The 18,899-nt window shown below is 42.7% G+C and overlaps 1 protein-coding gene across 1 annotated transcript in view; it reads left to right on the top strand.

Moving 5' to 3' along the window:
- LOC146186017 (atrial natriuretic peptide receptor 1-like) overlaps positions 1 to 18,899 on the top strand; it is a 199,133-nt gene that overhangs the window by 87,409 nt on the left and 92,825 nt on the right. The window contains exons 3-7 of the mRNA XM_084607972.1: positions 6,935 to 7,127; positions 9,424 to 9,559; positions 14,474 to 14,565; positions 15,697 to 15,835; positions 18,801 to 18,882. Of these exons, the coding sequence (XP_084464098.1) occupies positions 6,935 to 7,127; positions 9,424 to 9,559; positions 14,474 to 14,565; positions 15,697 to 15,835; positions 18,801 to 18,882 (642 nt within the window). The remainder of the gene's footprint in view (positions 1 to 6,934; positions 7,128 to 9,423; positions 9,560 to 14,473; positions 14,566 to 15,696; positions 15,836 to 18,800; positions 18,883 to 18,899) is intronic.

The raw sequence follows: 18,899 nt of genomic DNA, 5'->3' as shown, positions 1-18,899 counted from the left end.
AGATGCGGCTGCGAAGAGACCACACAGCATCTTCTTTGCGAGTGCCCTGCTTTTTCAAGCGAAAGATATGCGCTGCATTCGGCTCTGGACCATCTTGACAGCCGTCCTTTCACAGAGGAGAAAATACTCGGCTCATGGCCACAGAAGGCCTCTAACGGCAACGCCTTAAAAGCACTTATGTGTTTTATGAGAGACACAAACTTGATTGAGAAACTGTGACTGTGCTCCTCGCCGCCTTACCTTTCCTATCATTCTCTTCTATCTTTCTCCTTTAAACTCCTCATTCCCCTTCCCCAGTGCAGGGTAGCAAACCGGAAGCTTTCCTGGTTAACCTCTCTGCCTTCTCTCTTTTTCTCTCTCTCTCTCTCAACATTAATTATCACTTGCTGACAGCTGTATTTGTGCCAAAGAAGTGATGATCAAGGGCCTAGTACCATATTCAGCTTTCGTCCGCTAAATATGTTCGTTTCATTTCCTCATTTTCAGTTGTCATCTTTGCCAGTTTCGTTGTAAAGTTAATCTGTCAGTGCCATGTTTAGTCGCACAGGCTTCATCTATTGTGTCATATGATACCCCTAGTGACTACATTAGCAACGATTTAGGTCAGAAAAAGAATGTACGCTTTTGACAAAGTGTCAAGATATAGGAAAAAACCCACAAAAGCAAAATTAAGGATTACATATAAGTACATATCGAGTACCCTTATTTGTGAGCGTACGGAAACAGTTCAAAGTACCAAAATAGGCCCCTGGAAGCCTGTAAAGCTTCATGAATGTTTTAATACGCACATTAATTGATATTTTTCGGTGGACACTCTAAAAATGCCGGCAGACCGGGCAAGCTCTTTTGGAGAGCCTTTTTCTTTTTATTTTTACACAGGGTACATGCGACCGTGGAGATATGGTCACCCTCGATTCCTTTCCGATTGTACATGCTCAGATTCCTGCGACTTTTGAAACACACTTTTATTAGATTACTTTAGGATAGCAGCTTTATGGAATGAGATACTTATTATGCTCGGTCGTACGCACTACCCACTTCGTGCATATCGGTAACATGCGCCCTTACCAATATTTCCGTCGTCTTTGTGTCACGTCGGGAAAAAATATTTATTGTAACTGATATGAATAAAACTATCATAATCCTTTTAAGAGGACGCAGAGAATATTGCCTTTGAACAAATATTAGAATGTTGATCGGGATAAACAAATACTTGTGTCTCGACGCCGTATAGCGCAAGGTAAATTTTTGTGGCAATTAAAATTTCGCGTCCTTGAAGTGTCCTTCCAGCAAAAACTGGGCAGTGTATTTAGTTTTTTGTCTTAACCTCTAAAAATGAAAAAACAAAAAACAAAAATTGGAAGAGTACTTCTTTCCAGCGTTTACAAACTTCTTGCAGGCTGTCAGCCATAAAATTCCGAGCGGCGACAATTTTGTTGGCGTTTTCTTGGCTTCGTTTATACAAGAACTGAGTGTTTAAAAAGATAATATTACACTTCATGGCTTGCAAAAAAGTAAAACCAAGTTCCACCTTTCCACAGCCTACCGACGGTGTTAGTGATTGTTGCGATGAGACACGTAGACAACGGCAGTCTTCTTTCACCACACACTGAAAGGCCGTTGTTTGAGCAATACCCATTAGCGCAGGGCTGTTGCTACCCGAAGGAGCGATAGGCGGCGCCACAACAAATCGGCCGAATCGCGATGGCAGTGACGTAATTGCATTTCGCAGTGATCAGCCCCTCGCACTGGCTCCCGGTAAATTAGTCTGGGTCTCGCCCGTGGGAATCCAACAATGAATGGAAAAGGAAAGATACAAAGGCTCAATTTCTGACGGTGCGATACAGGTTGGACGAGAGGCGCGTTTCTGGGAGTCTGACGTAAAAGGCATAGTGTCATTGGCGTGCGGGTCCAAGATAACGCGTCTCTCAATGCCACCATCATACAGAGTGCTAGAGTCACAGCTGGTGCATCTCTTGCCCTGGAGTACAGAGGAAGGGTCGGGCAAGGGATAACCGGATGATCAGCAAACGTAATGACGCTGAGGAGGGAAGGCACACAGCCGAATACAAAGACTTTGGTGTGACAGTAACTTAGTGGGCAGAAACAGCACGTGCGCGCAGATAATCTTGTCTCGAGCCTGCTGACGTACACGTATTTGTGTGGGCGGTTTTACGGAACCACAAATGAAAGGGGGAGAGCGGCTTTAATGAAAATACGGTGTCAGGTCACTTGGTTTGTTTTGCCAAAACGGTTGCATTTTAAGAGATTTAACTGATAAACTAGTTGCTTCTCATTCATTATGTTAGTCTAATTGGGCGCAAAACACTCATTAAAGAAATGTTCACACTAGACGATACACATGCGCTACCCAAAGTTTATTTTGATCTCAGTAGCACAAAGCTCTCACGAAATCAGAGGAGACTAGCACCTGTTTTTCGTACTGTGTGTTCCTTCCTTTTGTTTGGCGTACGCGCGTGCTTAACGTCAAAAGACTTAATTGTGTAGTGACGGTTTTTTTGTTTCTTCAATGTTCTTCAGTGAATTACGGTGGAAAACATTTCTAACTTTTTAACATGTCTTAACCTTTTAAAGTACCTGGACAGAGTTGTGAGATTGTAAAATTTGCGTTTAGTTTATGCGTGTATATAATATTGATACAAAAAGGCATTCTAAATAGAAATAATAAATGGCGGCTGCGTGGGTGCCAACTTCCGCGGAGGCGGATGGAGCGGGCTTGTGTTTGATCAAAGGCTAGAGTTACGACCGTAACCTCGCTGACACATCTGCGCCATCGCTCTCTTCCGCTGGACGTCAAAAGAGGACGCAAGCATGTGCTGTGGACGCTACCACACTGTGTCACTGAGCAAGGACAGTGCGCGCAGTAAAACGCGCTGATCTCTGTTTCAAGCCAGTTCCTTAGCTCACATCCGTTTCCTCAACTGAAAACTCTCACTCTTTTAATTTCAATACACGGCAACAATCGCTGCAACGAATGAATAAAAATAGGCGCTTGTCTGTCGCTGGAGCTTCAAGAAAAAAAAAAGTGCGAATGTCTCTAAAACACTGAATGCCAAATTTGTTTTCGCTACTCCTGGTTGCTCGTTAGGATGCGGAATAATTATTTTTTAATCCCTCAAATTGGCTTCTCACTCCGAAAGTACCATTTTGGTCCATAAATTCAAAATAAATATTCTAGGGTCACTTAAGCTGTGCTTTTAAAGTATGACGCGATAGTAGTCTCATTGGAACACAGTCGTACGGTATCACTTTACGTGAAGTATGCCTCAGTACATGCATAGAAAGCTACGCTTGTTTCAAATTTGTGTGACCTATTCCGCAGTCTGTCTAGCTCACATAGAGTTGTCGGTTGGAATACCTCTTAAACAACATGATTCACATTTTCTTTAAATGAAATTAATTCATTGTAAAATTCTATCACTTGACAATTCGACAACATTTACATTGTAGTCCGCATAATGCATTAATCATTACTGTGTCTATCGCATTTCAAAAGAGCGGTGCGGGATGTTTGAAATCACCCCCCTCTTCCCCCCTTACATGTGAGCTAATGTGCCTGTGACATCCTGATAATATTGAACAGAGTTTTGAGACACGACGCTGGTCGCCGACAGGACAACGCTAGGTTTCTCGTAATTTTGCAACCTTAAAGTACCTCTTTATAAAAGGATGATATGAAAAAAGAATTCCATGTTATTAGCACTTGAATGATTGTGGGACAATTCGGAGGTCCCCAGGCGGGACAGCACGAATAATTATGCGGCTCTTTTGTTCGATAGACGAAATAACTGAAGCGGGAAGGTCTGTGATAAATGGAGATAGATAGAAATAGGGATTCCGAAATTTATTATTCCTGACAGATTAAGTGCAGTAGAGAGGCCACTCACTTCATTTGTGTTCTGCGGCACTGAATGGGCAATGTGACTGCATCCCGGCGTTCAAATTGCCTCAGGAACCCTTACATTTGTATTCATTGTCCTGTAGTATGGTTAAAATCTTTTTAAGCACGTCGGTGAAGAAAGCTTTTCTTTTTTGGTACCGTCTTGCGGAACTTTCTTCTCGCAGCAATTCTCCCATTCTGCGGAGAGTTCGAGAGTCGTCTGGGCAAACGTTGGCCTCAGCATGCCTTTTCAACGAGTTGCTGAATCAGCGAGATTGAAAGTGGGCTAAAAGGCAGTCAGCTAAAATGAACAACGGAAACACGGATGGCACCTTTTGAAGCTGAATGCCTGCTTCTTATGTTTTCAGTATATCAATGCGCCTGAAGCAACAATCTTCTTTTGCTTACAGTCGTGTCTCCCGAGTTCAGTGCAAAAGAAAAAAAATTATCTTAATTTGTGCCCGGAACACAAGGTTCACCCGCAAGCCAATGAACGGGGGGAATCGTGGAAGCATTACTGAGCTGTCTGAAGGGCGAAACAAAGGTTTGGAAAACGTGGCCACGATTAGAAAACAGTGATGAACGCGAAAGAAAAAAAAATTGTAATAATTTGTCTTCACGAGGAAAGAGAAAGCAATAAGAAAAAAATAATGTGTTCTGATTTCTGAAGCACCGTTCGCTTTTCTTCGTTTGCCGATAAGCCCCACAATGCAGAAAGGACATTCGTCAACAGGTTCGAGAAACCGGAGCAGTCTGATAAAACTAAAACACAATGTTACTTCGTTGTCTGTGAAACTGTACGAGTCTTGTTTGCCTTGCGAAACAAGCAAACGGTGCGTGTGCTATGGGCAGTGTCATAGCTCATCTGCATGTGCCTTTGAAGGTACTGACTGTTTGCCGCGCATGGGCACTAGAGCGCAGGCTTACGTCACTCAGGTTATACTTCAGGCTAGAGGGCCGCAGCCATGGATGGATGGATGGAATATAGAAGCGTCCCCTTTGAAACGGGGTGGTAGCAGTAGCTATCATGCTCATTTTTCTCCCTATATCTCAAGCCATATCCGGCGTCTGGAGTGCCACCTCTCGGCCGTTCAACGGATCCTATCACCTTCGGCGCAGCCTGGTTACTTTTTGTTAGTATTGCACATTTACTGAAAGTAACTAATGAAGGGTAAATCACTTAACCTAATTTTGAAAATGCAGCTAATCACCATAATAAAACATGTATAAAACATATGCACGTAGAGCTCGCATACGTTTTCTGGTAGCCTATTTTGGCAGGGCTTCGCACTCTGCGAAGAACTCTCTCATCATGTCTACTGCGTGGCTGAGCCAAACGCTGTCGCCACAACTTTAACGATATTACACCAAGAAAACCGGTATCTGCTGCCAAGTGTCATGCCTCCCCCATTCTCTATGTTCGGTGCTTTGAAGGTTTGTAAGCTCTGGCTGAATTAATTGAATTATGTAAAATAGACACGTCATCAAAACAGAGACATTAATTAATGTTAGGACAGTGATATTGCGCCTATTTCAGGTATCAAAATTAGCTATCTCGCCCACAAATACAATATACACTTTGTGCTTCTTTTAGAGCTTCTGTCGAAGCGGGCAAAAATTGCGTACTGCGTCGAAAATTACCACTTGCAAAAGACGCACTCTGTGGACAGCTCTATCGCAGTGTCGCCAACGTGGTCGCGTCGACCCTGCTCACAAGTAGCAGAGGGTGAAGATAGATTGCCGTTCTTGACAAGCATCTCCCCGAGTCATGACAATTTAGTGTTACAGAGATTCCTAACTTGATATCTAGGAATATACACCGAAATAAAGCATTTGCCTCGATATCATGCTGCTGAAAACTTATAGAAGTTCGGCATGATTTCTTTAAAAAACAATTAACACTTACAGAAGACGCAGTGGGTGGACAGCTCTATCTCAGTGTCGCCAACGTGGTCGCGCCAACCCTGCTCACAAGTAGCAGAGGGTGAAGATTGATTGCCGTTCTTGACAAGCACCTGCACGAGTTAGGACAGTTTAATGTTAGAGATTTTTAACTTGATATCTGGGAATATTTACCGAAATAAAGCATTTACCTCGATATCATGCTGCTAAAAACTTATAGAAGTTCGGCATGATTTCTGAAAAAAAAAAAGAATCAATCATACATGTAGTGTATGTACTAAACGAATATGCGTCTAGTAAAATACCCACAAGCACTACCTCACTGTGTTCTAGCTTCTCTATATCAGATTTAAGATCTTGAAAGTCCTAAAGATATAAGGAGCGTAGTGACTATGGCAGTGCTAATGTGTAAAAGAAACAATTACTAAACGATTGGGGCCAAATGTTTCATTCGGTGGTAATAATAATTTCTCTCACTTACGACCTATACTGACTTATTGCTTCATGGAATTTCCGTCCCAAAGCGCCGCACATTGGCCGTGAAGGACAGCGTAGTGGAAACCTACGAACTAACATCCAGCACTACACGGGTGCCTTGCATTTACCCTCAATCAAAACGTGTTTGCCGCGGCCGGCATCGAATCAGAGTCTCCAGGCCCAGTAGTGATCACCATAACGACTGAGCAACCCTGACTGGGTACATAATGACTTCTGAGAAACGACAGCTAAGGTGCGGCATTTTTGATAACAATGTAATTATTTACGGCGATTAAACATTTTACATGCCTGGATTTTTTAATAAAAATGGTTTTTCTTTTGACTGTTTGGCAAAGATCAGTCTTTGTGAACGCTACATTTGAGCATATTTGCTAACTGAAAATATTACATCTTTTGTTTCAATGCTGAAAGAGGCTGCAGCTTGGTCGCTGCTGCGCCTGATGCAGTCTTGTAGTGGCTTTAAAAATTAGACTGCCTTTTCTTACATGATATCATTTTGTTTTATGATATTATTCCTGTGCTGCAGATTTCTTTCGCGTCTAAGCAAGCTTAACATCATAATCAGCTTGCGAAATTGCGGCGTGGAGCGAGGTACAAGCAGTGCTTAAATCTTTTTACTAACCCTTTCTGTAGCCGGAACGACAGCCGGAAGCCATGGTTCCGGAAAGGGGACCCGGACATTAAGAACGCCTTGGCCCAGAAGGCTTACGAAGCACTCCTCACTGTTATCGCCAGGACGCCCGAAACCGAAGACTTCATCAACTTCTCCCAGGAGGTCAAAAAACTGGCTCTAGAGAAATTCAACTTTTCATTCGGAAACGAAGAGGTAAGATGCAGTCGCCATTCCTTTTAACGGAAGGTGCATGGAATGACGTCGCTTACATTTCCCACGCAAAGCTCTCTGTCCTACAAACATAGTACCTTATTTTACTATTAACTTAGGCTCAGGAGAAGAAAGATTTCAGGTTGTTTATGTCCCTGGGTTGTGCGACCGATAACTAATTTCAGTTATTTTTTAGCACGCAAATCAGCATGTCGTACCTCTACTGGGCTGTTCAGTACAGTGGTGAAAGACGCACAAGAGATCGACTATGTAACAGAAATGGTTGAACGATGAAAAACAATATTGTCACCTGAGCTCATGTTCATCATCCGTCACAATTCGCAATATGATTTACATTCAAACTGAATACGAACAATGTAGCTGAAAACAGAATCGAAAGCGGTTCGGACACTTACAGCATCGACCGGAATACGAATCAAATACTGATAGCACCGAATGGTACGTGAATCGAATGAGTTTCCTACTTCTTCGCATATCTGAATAAAATAACCGTTAGTTCAAAACATCGACGCGACAGCTTCAGTGCTCTACTGCGGCTATTAGGCCCTGTAGTTAAGGCTATATTCCTTCAAGGATGCAACGCTAATCACTAATAAAGTGTCGCGACAGGAGGACAATATATTAAATCTAGTGTCGTCAAGTTGTATGCATATAAAATTAGCTTCTGCTATTGATGGCGAAAAACAATAAGCTAGCGCCACACCTCAGGGTATTATTAGAGAGACAGCGAAGTGTGGACCATATCCTCCTAATGTGGGAATCAGTGCAGGGTCCGCTAAACATTCCTAACCATTATTCCCTTGTCAAGTTTTAGAGGATATTCATGAGCGTTATTAAAGCCGCCGCACTATAGACAGCCTCGCGGCGCTGAAGTTTTCAGTCCACGCGCAAATGATTTCAATAGGATTGTAGGCGGCGAACCCTGCGCTGATTCCCACTATAGGAGGCCATGGCCCTTGCTTCGCTGTCTCTCTATTGAAACCCTGAGTCAGCCCTATAGCAAAAGTTCAGGAAGCCTTAGTCAAAACTCATGCCCATTATTGAAAAAGTATTCTGAATGCTGAATAAATATTCAATTCCTGTTTGAAAAATTTGAACATGCACCCTTTGTTTCTCTCGAATAAGCCTGCAGGAGCCTTTTTGTGTATGCTAATAAAAGTTTTCGCAATGTCCAAACCGGTGTTTTTAATAATGGTGCCCAGTATGCACATCATAACACTTTACTGAACTTTCAGATACGAAAAAGCAGCAGTTGCGCCAACATAGAAATACTAAAATGAAGAATGCTAAATTAACTCTGCATTGCGCCTTGCAAAAGTTTAGAATTTTTGTTGCGCATGAAACGCGGCAAGCATTTTAAAGTAAAGATGACCAGGATTACTTTCAGGTAATGTTAGAGCGCTCGTATTTACAGGTATTAAACTATCCGATAAGCGTTAGCATCCGCAGGACTAAAGTGTCAGAAATGCCCGAAGAACTGCAGATTGTGATAAACCCCTTGGTTCCAGACTTAAATAAAACATTGGTTCCAGTGCTTTTCTGCAGTCTCAGACGAAAAAAAAAATAGGTACAGAAGCGTGGGATAGGGAACACATGTGAGAGCAGCTATTTTCGCCTCAGTGATCAGGTGGGAAGATATAGAAGGCAAATGTCTGCGACATTTCAAGTTTCTGCGACAGAGAATAAATGCGCTTTGGGTCTTTCAAGTATCCTGAATAAATTGGATCAAACACGCTAGGTGCGATAATGCGTTCGCCCAAGCATCCACACTGGGATTTCAAACGACTGGCATAATCGCGTTAATAAGCGCATAATATGATGGTCTGCTTAAATCATTGTCGAGTTTTCAATAATTTCGCTTTCTTTTTTTCTTTTTTAGTGTTTCCTGCGTAGAGCTCCTCCGCAGATGAGAGTTGTCCGCCGTCATTTACGAAAACTCACTTATTCTTGCCCAACTTCCTGATTATGTATCCTTAGTATACCCATAAATATGTTGTTTGAAATTTCTATGAACCGTTGATAAAGTTAAATAATGATAGATGATGAAAAGTAAACACAAATAAATGTACTAATATCCTTACATATCAAGCGTAGGTAAAGTGGTAAAAATGAAGGTTTCCCTCGAATTAACTTGGATTTCATGCAATTACAGACAATTTATCCAACTAGACTGAAGGGTGGAGAAAGCTTGTCTCCACCAAAAGAAAGAGACGAAAAAACATTGAAAGCGGTGTTATCAATTAACAAGCACCGTTTCCTCTTCATTTTTTTCATTCAGGTTAACAACTTTGTAGCCGCTTTCCACGAGGCTGTCATACTGTACTCAATCGCCTTGAACGAAACACTGAGCGAAGGCGGAAGCATAATCAATGGTTCGGAAATCACCCGAAGAATGTGGAACCGCACGTTCACAGGTAAGCTTTTGTCTTTTCATAATTGCACCTAAGTCCTTTTCACAAAGTTTGTAGCCCAGTGTGTCGGACTCTAAGCGATATGGCGACACTCCTGCATCATTTCCGGAAGTCTCACCTGCTGGAGTGGGTATCACAAACATATTTTCTAGAGGTCTGGAATGTCGGAAATGCATTATGTGGCTCAGAAGCAAGGTCCTTGACCTCTAAAATCTTGACAAATGCGCTGTGCATACGTAGGAAAGGTGAGGCAGTCTTTGTAAAAAGCGATTGGCAAAAATGGTAAACTTCATTAGCGACTGAAAAATCACTACATTGGAAACTTTCAGCAATTAGGTTTTCGTTTTACGAGACTCCAGTTTTTTTAACTCCTTAAACATAGCACGTGCAATAATGCTATCAGCTGCGCTGGGCTCGGGTACGCACATTATCGTAGGCCTTTCTAGATGCCTTGCAAAAATACAAACAAAAAACGAGTGATCAAAGATGACCGCACTAGCTACAAAAACAGCCGGCAAAATGATTTTAATGACATTCCTTTATTTCTGCTTTGAACTTCATTAAGAGCTGGATTTAGGGATTACCTTCCTAAATAGTTTCCTGCACGCGCGCACTCCTTTGAACACAGTCGTGACTAATGCCGCAGCAAAAGCTTAATTTCTTTGTTATTTTTCAGTATAAATATTATCATTGGAAGGAGTTTATCCTTCAGTCTAGATGGATTTTCCTTCAGAGAGAATTTTATACTTAGGGATTGGTTATTCATTAAAGGTATTGATAGGATTGATGAAATAGCTTGCGTCATTACCGGCTGAAGGATAAACACAGAATCACAAACTGCGGGACAGCACTTCTGGAGGGGTGGAGCTAGTATATATGCTATTAAGCATGTCAGTTTTGGATCTGCTCGCGCTATTTAGTTAGCTATAAATCATAAAAGAAGACCTCACAAGAAGATTTGAAAGCAAGTACTCCCTTCAAGTGCCGGACTAATACCACGACGATGAATCACATCAGCGTCCTGACTTGCAGTTTTCTGGCACGTCTGAAGTTCTTCGCTAGCCACGTGATGTAAAGAAAACTATGCAAAGGACGTTATCACTAAATCATAGAGCCAGCGTCATGGGTCTCCGCCCTTATCCTTGTCCTTCTCTTATTATGCCCTGCTCAGAAATGGATACGACGCGTCTCGAAGGAGCAGGACGGGTATGAAAATATAACGAAGCAATGTGGACCACGTTCGTTTCTAATGCATTGGACCGCAGCTTCCCTTTTCGCCATAACAACATAACATTCCGCGCAACCGCTTACCCTTCGTTCGAGTCGCTGACAGCCCGCAGATGGCTAACGATATCGGGTCAGCCAAGCACAGCAGAAAACAAAAAGTATATGCTGCCGCAGCGCACATATCTCGAGGCACCGTGCATTCTCCCACAGAATGTCTGGCTCTTGTCCATCAAGGAGCGCCCGAGGGCGCGGCTGGATAGACGTATTACCGCCTTTCCATTTATGGCTGTCTGGACGGGCAGCGCTCGTTATGGGTTATATGGGATGCCTCTCTTTCTTGGCATGCTATGCATGCGTGCAGCACTGCTGAAAGAGCTCGTCGATTCCGAGAGAAAGTAAGCTTTGTGAGATGTCTGTGTTGTTATGCCACAGGAAATGGTTTTAAAAACCCCATTTTTTTGGCTCAGATAGGTTTGTGGGCTCCAGGAACAGCAAAGGTACTTAAAAGCTCTGTCTTGAGTCTAGAAATGTATGGTCGGCTGCTGAAAGCAGTGGTTCAAATCGTGAACTCAAATTAAGAGCTCCGAATGCTAAGACGAATACGTCTTGAGGAAATGGCAAGTTTTATCTTCAGGTGGTCTTATAACATCTGACAAAGTACACAAGCAAGGAAACGTTTTGCCGAATTTGCAGCTCTAAATATGTGTCAGCTATAAATTAACGAAATAAACATTGACTTCTTTTAAATTTTCATCACTTGGCAACTAAGTTTAATCAAAATCAATTAGTAATCATGAATTTAATCAGTTGCTTATTAATGACAAAATGCATTTGAAACTTGCTCCCTCGCTATGCAGTGTCAGCAAAAATTTTGTTCACGCGTCTGTTCACACCACTGCAAGACTACCCATAGGTAAAATACATCCGAAGGAATCCTGGCTCCAAACGAGCTTTGCATCTACGCGTTTAAGAGGTCCAACTATAACGAACCTGCTTAAGGGTCTAAATAGATATAGAACGCTGGTGAGTCGCTAAGTCTCCACTTTTGAAGGTATGGCGCGGGAGCGTTACTGCCTCTTGCCTGCAGCTATTCTTGAGTATTCCCATTCCCGTTCATGAAGTATCCTTCTCGCTAAATTCCCAGCCCTTTAGTTTGTGCCTCCATTATTCCGCATATACTATCAGCCTACGGTCATATAAAGTGCCACATTATCTAAAGACAATTCCACACAGATAAAAAACTTGTTTTAAACGAACCCGTACGAATGTTTGTGCCTATGTGTATAATTGTCACCCCTAAGAACGTGGGATGGCCAGTGCATACCAGCAGTCTAGGTAAGGACTACGGTATGCGCCTTGCAGAGGCACAAACTGAAGTTGAGTGCGCAGATCACAACCGGGTAACGAGGTTCCCCCTCGCCATCTGACTCAAACTAGCGCTCGCCGTTTCCCTGGTTGACGTTTCACCGCCAATCCCGTAGTCGCGACGCAGGCTGCTAGTTAAGAGTGCTATGCTCCGGGTCTTGTTACTCGTTGATGACATGCTCATTCGGGATCTAAAGGTTGTGGCTTTGACTTCCCCCTCCCCACTACCCCAATCTCAAAGGAGGAGTCTGAACTCGGCCATGTCCTGTGATCATGTCACGTCATACAACCCGCAGACTAATCAATGTCTGGATAGGTCACCTGTCAATTACCACCTGCCAGAGGCAGACTCGTCATTTTCCGGTCACAACGCCGAAGCCGAATGTTCTGAATAACGAGACCTTAAGAGCTATCGCATTAATATTCGAAGAGTACTGCCTACTATATGCGACAGTGTGATAGCACATAGGCAGCTGGTAGGAGTAAAACTAAGGATTAAAAAACAGGAACGAAAAAACTATGCAGCATATAAACGATGAAAAAAGACGTCGGCTCAGCGAGATTTTACGAATCAAAGAATGAAGGAGAACGGAGCCCAATAAAGATCGAAGAAAAGCCAGCAGCCTAGCTGTAGGATAAGGAAAAAAATAGGAAATGGAAGCGGATGGAAGAGGTAACAGGCAGATTCAAAGATTTCGTTATTAAGGTCTTACAAAAACACAGCGGGGCTGAAAGCCCCCTTTCCCCCCCCCCCCCCCTTCCCCCCCCTTCCTAGTCAACAACGCGTGGACATTTACGGGGTCGCCAAGTTCGAAGCCAACTCTGCGGCTAGAAGGATGCATGGTGACACTTTTTGCGTCATGATAGTCAAAAGCCCGCCACTCCACAACGACAGGTAGATGTGCAAGGATAACCGTATGTTAGCTGCCACGTGCCTTGCTCGCTCTTCTGCGCGATGCCACTGAATAAAAGAAACGAGGGAATAGTAGTGTGCCTACCCACAGCGCTAGGTTTTTACGCATGAACTCCAGTGTTTGTGTATTCCAGACGCCTCAAGGATTACACCGCAACTTTTTATGCTTATTTGACAGCTTTACCAAAAGTGGCATTAACAGGTAGTGTACTGTGAAACGTACACCCGCTGTGCCTTGCTGCTCAAGTTATGTTTTAGCAGTCAAAAAATTATTTGCGTGCTTCTGTGAGAAAACATTGAATGTCTTCAATGAAAGTGCGAGCAACTGTCTCGTTACAAGCGATACTGGCGTTATTTGACGCCCTCCTAAGTAGACTAGGTGAACTCGGTACTCTTTTGCGTCGCTTTTTTTTTTTTTCTTATTTGATCATCTTAACTATCGAACATTAGTTGTTTTGCTATTCGGAATTGGCCAAGAAGGAGAAATAGAGATGTTTGCTCTATTCCGAGATGAAAGAGATTTCTCTATAGGTATTTAAGGAGAGGTACCTACCCCTGGATAAGAGAACATCCTGTTTCCGCAGCCCTAGGAACAAAACTAAACAACGTGCTGACTAGAGTTGGGAATAAGTCACTGAAAAAGCAGAACGTTTAGAAGTTTTGTTACACAAACAGGTGCGCATCGTTTATGGCAAGGAATTCAATAGAAGATTCTACAGCAGAGAGCAGCCCTGCTTCGGATAAACAGCGATATCCTGGTAAACAGTAAGGAATCAAACTGAACAATTTTTTTTTCTTTAAATATTTGCAAACGTCATTTCGTCGGAATAAAAAATGACCCACCACTGCATATTTGTACCAAACGTTCAAAGCAGACACTGTCAGTACACGCCATAATTTCACTTCCGCTTGAAGAAACCGCGCTGGTGATGTGTGCTCCAAGCCTCCCCGATCTCTGCGGCACCGGAAATCTGCTAATGTAAACAGCTTCTGTTTTGCATTTGTTTGTTTGAAAATAGCACAACTCAATTTCCGATGTTTGTGGGTAGTCGATAGCACAGGCTGAAAATGGGGGGAAAACGTTGAGTTCAACTATGCTAGCCGAGAAACCCTTCTAATAAAAAATAAATTCAGGAACAGGTGGCGGTTAAGTAAATATGCAAGGTAACTTTTCTCTTTCTTTCCGTCCACTCTTTCATGAAAGCTTTAGCATCGCTTGGTGTTTGGGTATTTTATTCTGCACCTCTATCGAGACAAAAAAGTGTGCCAATATTTTCGGCCCTGTTTACACTTCAAACTTAAAGTTTGGGGAAATTCAAGCTCGCGCCGATCTGATTTTGAAGGTATGCGCTTGATTTACGAATCCGTTTCGGAACGCTCGCCTGGTGTGTTCACTCTTTCGGCTCATGCAGGAATCACGGGCACCGTCCGGATCAATGAGAACGGAGACAGAGACGCTGACTACTCTATACTGGACATGGATCCGGTCACCAAGGAGTTCCAGGTGAGTATATATGATGGTGCCGAGAAAGGAAATTCAATACAGGCAACAAATCCGCCTCGGGAGACCCCTAGAAAATGAGTGTGCGGTAACAAATATTATGAAAAAGGGCCCCATACTCCGGCACGGTATATTTCCCAAGATGCGCGCGCTAAAGGCGTCATACGGGAACCAGTCCCTCCGCGCTGCTCTTGAGTGCCTTATTTTCCCACGCATCAAAGCTATTTTGCCTTTAAATATTATGACTGCAAGAACTACGCGGCATGGTATTTTAGTACTGAAGCACTACTACCCGCATTCTCCCAAAAGCCTGATGTCTGGAGCCGATTTGACCTTTGACCTTTCCGAGTGTGGGCGGGTGACAGCCGTCTGTGTGCCAAACAATTTTACAAAATGTGATTATATATATCCAACGTAATCGCCAATAAAAGCATTAGTTTAAGACGATCGTCTCTGTGAAGCAGATACGATGTGTGGTCTGGAAGCATGGCCGCCTGACCAAGTCTGCAAAAAAAAGGTTTAATAATTTAGACACAAGCAACGCAATCATGTAACCCCCCATTCTGCTGCTCCACAATATTCCGTGATTAAACGGAGGTACACCGTCTAATTTCTAATAAAGCTTGCGTAAACAGTTTTGCACGACCGCCGTAGACAGATAAGTCTGAATACAGAGGCACCATGTGGAAGACACAACAAACAAATTTCAGTAGTCGGCATACATTAAGCGTGTACGTAACAGTTGAGCCCTTCAGGCGTTAGCCAATAGTACATTGAGCCCATTATTGCATATGCATTGTTCCTCGCTCATGGTTGTTCGACCTCACACCATTAGCCAAAGTGCTTATGTGAGTCGTAGGTCACGACGATATTTTACCTTGCGTTTGCTTGATTTTAGCACAGTGAGATCGTAGACTGTCCAAACAAGAAGTGGGCTATCACTGCGGAAGCAGGCATCCAACAGGCATTCCCTGTCAATTGCACATACATAAAATCACAACACAGCATACTGATAAAACGTTTGACAGTTCACTTTAAAAGGAGCGACGTAAATATTTCTGAAAGTTGTCCAGAAGTTCATCATGCGTGCCGAAAATGAATAATGGCTTGTCGCTTTTTATATACTCGGTGCAGGTGGTAGCTAACTACTTTGGGGTGAACAAGAGCTTCAGCGATGTCCCTGGTCGCTCGATCCACTGGCCGGGCGGCAAGAGAGTACCACCGCCCGACACGCCCCGGTGTGGCTTCGATGGATCCAAGTGCCCCGATGAAGGTGAGCGATAACACTTCTTGCCCAATCAGGAATGCTGAGTCTCAAGCCAAAACTTTGTTGATTTGATCAATCATACAGGATCATCATCATCATCATCATCATCATCATCATCATCATCATCATCATCATCATCATCATCATCATCATTCTGACTATACCCACAGCAGGGCGAAGGTCTCTCCCATATTACTCCAATTAACCCAAGCTATGATATCGGTATATGATAGCTTGAGGTATCATATATATAATACCTTGAGTAAGGTATCACAAGGTATTATGTAGGACACATTGTAGTAAAAAGCCAATGATCTCATCTGTTCCATGATCAGATAACAATGACGTTCCAAGACAATCTCAACCCCCTTCCTTTCCCTGTACGTCAGAATTTATTAATTTCAAAGGCTTTTCATGCTGCAAAAATATTTTGAATAGAAGGGGAGCTAGTTGAAAATAAGGTACATAACCAATTTTTCTAAGTTGACTAAAAAGCTGCATAGAAAGTGGAACATTACAATAAGTATCAACGAGCTAATACATTTATATACAACCCCTCACTGATTTGAGCCAACTAGCCTAGAGTTTCTCACTTCGAAGGGTATTGATCGCTTCGTTAAACACGCTGTGAATATGCCGAGCTTCCAAACGTTGCTACAAAGTTTGTGAATTTTATTAGGAGCTTTTACGGCTCCCCTCAGTAGGCCCCACTTCAGCACGGTGACGGAATCCTTGCGCGATCGAACAGCCTTTAATTATCTGCCAATGGTCTCCGTAAATATTTCACGTCTAACAAGCAACCCAATATCTCCATTGGCGAATTATTACTTTGTACTATCGACTAGTTGATGTGCCTGCACCCGCCTCTGAAATCGATAAGCTGATCTCAGTCATGCGCCTGGAAGTCAGCGCAACGCTACTTTTGAAACATTCAACCTAGGGTGGGTAATTTTAACGCAAGCCATCTCCTACTTCTTCCGCACCCGCTTTGTCCCAAGTAAATATTCAAGAACACACAAAACACTTTGTCCAACATTTTATTTTGTTTATTTGCTATCAGAACCTATCGCCGTGACATAGAGGAGTAGGTTGTAAGTAAAGTGTACTTGTATATTATTCGGCGGGAAAATCAAGAGGTTCATATAAGGTGTCTGGTGCAGTTACGGACATGACAAAGGCGGGCAGGCAGTTCTAGTCCATAGTATTCTTCGGAACAAAAATGAAAAATGAGGAGTGCAGCTTGACAAACTGAATTTTATTGCGTGCACTATGTGTGACTAAATCTACGTGAAGGATACAAAATGATGGTTGTAAGTCTTCATTGGGGGGTTAATTGTTTTAAAAGAACATAAAGTTAAAATACAACGGTTTAAGAAGAGCTCGCGCTGATTTTAAGTTTCTTCACGACTGCACACTCGCTAACTCAAAATAATTAGAAAGAATGAAGCAAGTGCATCAATGTTTGATAGCTTCGAGGGTTTTTATAATTGTTTTGCTTTGAGGATCGCAAAAAGAAGTGACATGCTCTAAATACGGCACTCAAGTAACGTATTTAAAAGCAGCTTCAAAAACACTAACTTCAACTAGCCGAAGCGCTATTTTATTATTCGCTCTTCTTGCAAAAAACGTAGGACATGAATTCGCTATATTGTGGCCAAGGTCCGAGCAGGAACGCTCTAATAAATGCAGAACCCTCCCGAAGCTGGTCTGAAAATTTTAAGTTTTGAACTTCGCATGTGTCGTCTAGGAGAATAAAACAAAGCATTTATTCCGGTGTTTCAAACACCGCTATCACCGTGAGTATGGCGGTATGACCTCCGAGGTATATGTAGCAGGAGCTTCATCTAAACGTAACTAAGATTTAAAAAATAAAAAGGACGAAATCTCCTAGCCATGAGAAACCAACTGTGAGGTGGTAATTGTCATCTGGAGAAATCTGCAGTATTTATTCCATTGCCTGAAGTTGAAGTTAGAGACTAACTAGCGAACTTTTTCATTATTGGATTAAGAAATAAACTGCTACCTAAAAAGTTTAAGGTTGTCCTGAAAGGTAAAAGACTTGCGCAAAAAGTAGATGAAGAAAGAGTCTCTTTCTTCATCTACTTTTTGCGCAAGTCTTTTACCTTTTGCTAATATGAACCGACTCGCCCAGAAGAAAGTACTTATTGTCCTGAAAAACAGCTGGCGGCGCTGATTGCATCTACGTATAATTTTGGCATTTTATATTGCTTCAAAGAAAGCTATTACATGAGGAGCTGCATGCTTACATGTCTTGCCCCAGGGAAAACTAGACTTTGTTCTCTTAAACAAGGGTCTCAAGACGCTGTACTAGCACGACGTCACGTGGAACCATTTTTTTTTTGTCCGGGTTGCTGTTTAAAGACTGTAAAAAGACAAGAAAAAAACTATACTTTACGCAAATGTAGCCTTATGCAAACACATCAGCCAGCTCGTTTTAAAGAAGATTACAACTTCTCTGTCCACACCTTGTTAATTAAGCCAAAATTGAAATATTGGCTGACTAGTATTTACTAATTATTAAATTTCAGAGAACGAACTGTTTGTACTAGAGACTAGTCTACACACCTCTCTACAGCCTTCAAATGACAGCCCTAGGCTACGGCAACCCGCCTTTTTCCGAACCTTTAATTAATAATGGCCCAACCGTTAAAATGCAGTAACCTTTAGTTGCGAAGGAAAAATATGCAGGCTGTGAGTAGTTTATACAGTGACTCATATCCATTACGTACATGAAGAGGGTCACAGCGTAAGTGGGCAATGTGTCTACTTAATCGATTTGGCACACTGTGGCTCCAAAGATGAGCCACTTATGGTTCTGTGAGCACTCGCTAGCAATTCCACAATAGCCCCAGCCAAAGCCACTGTTATTAGAGACAAGCAAGCACTCTAGGAAAAGCGTGTGTCGAAACTTCATTGCTTGAATTGCGTGCATATACTGCCTATATTGCAGAACTTCCTAAGTACGCCATCGTCAGCGGGGTCCTGAGTGGGCTGGTGGTGATCCTGTGCGTCGTCTTTTTCTTCATTTACAGGTAAGTTTCCACAGGCT

This window comes from Amblyomma maculatum, chromosome 6 (genome assembly GCF_055883805.1).
Source record: "Amblyomma maculatum isolate TAMU_Amacu chromosome 6, ASM5588380v1, whole genome shotgun sequence".
In the NCBI taxonomy this organism is placed as follows: Eukaryota; Metazoa; Arthropoda; class Arachnida; order Ixodida; family Ixodidae; genus Amblyomma; species Amblyomma maculatum.
This window is presented reverse-complemented; position numbering and strand designations above follow the sequence as displayed.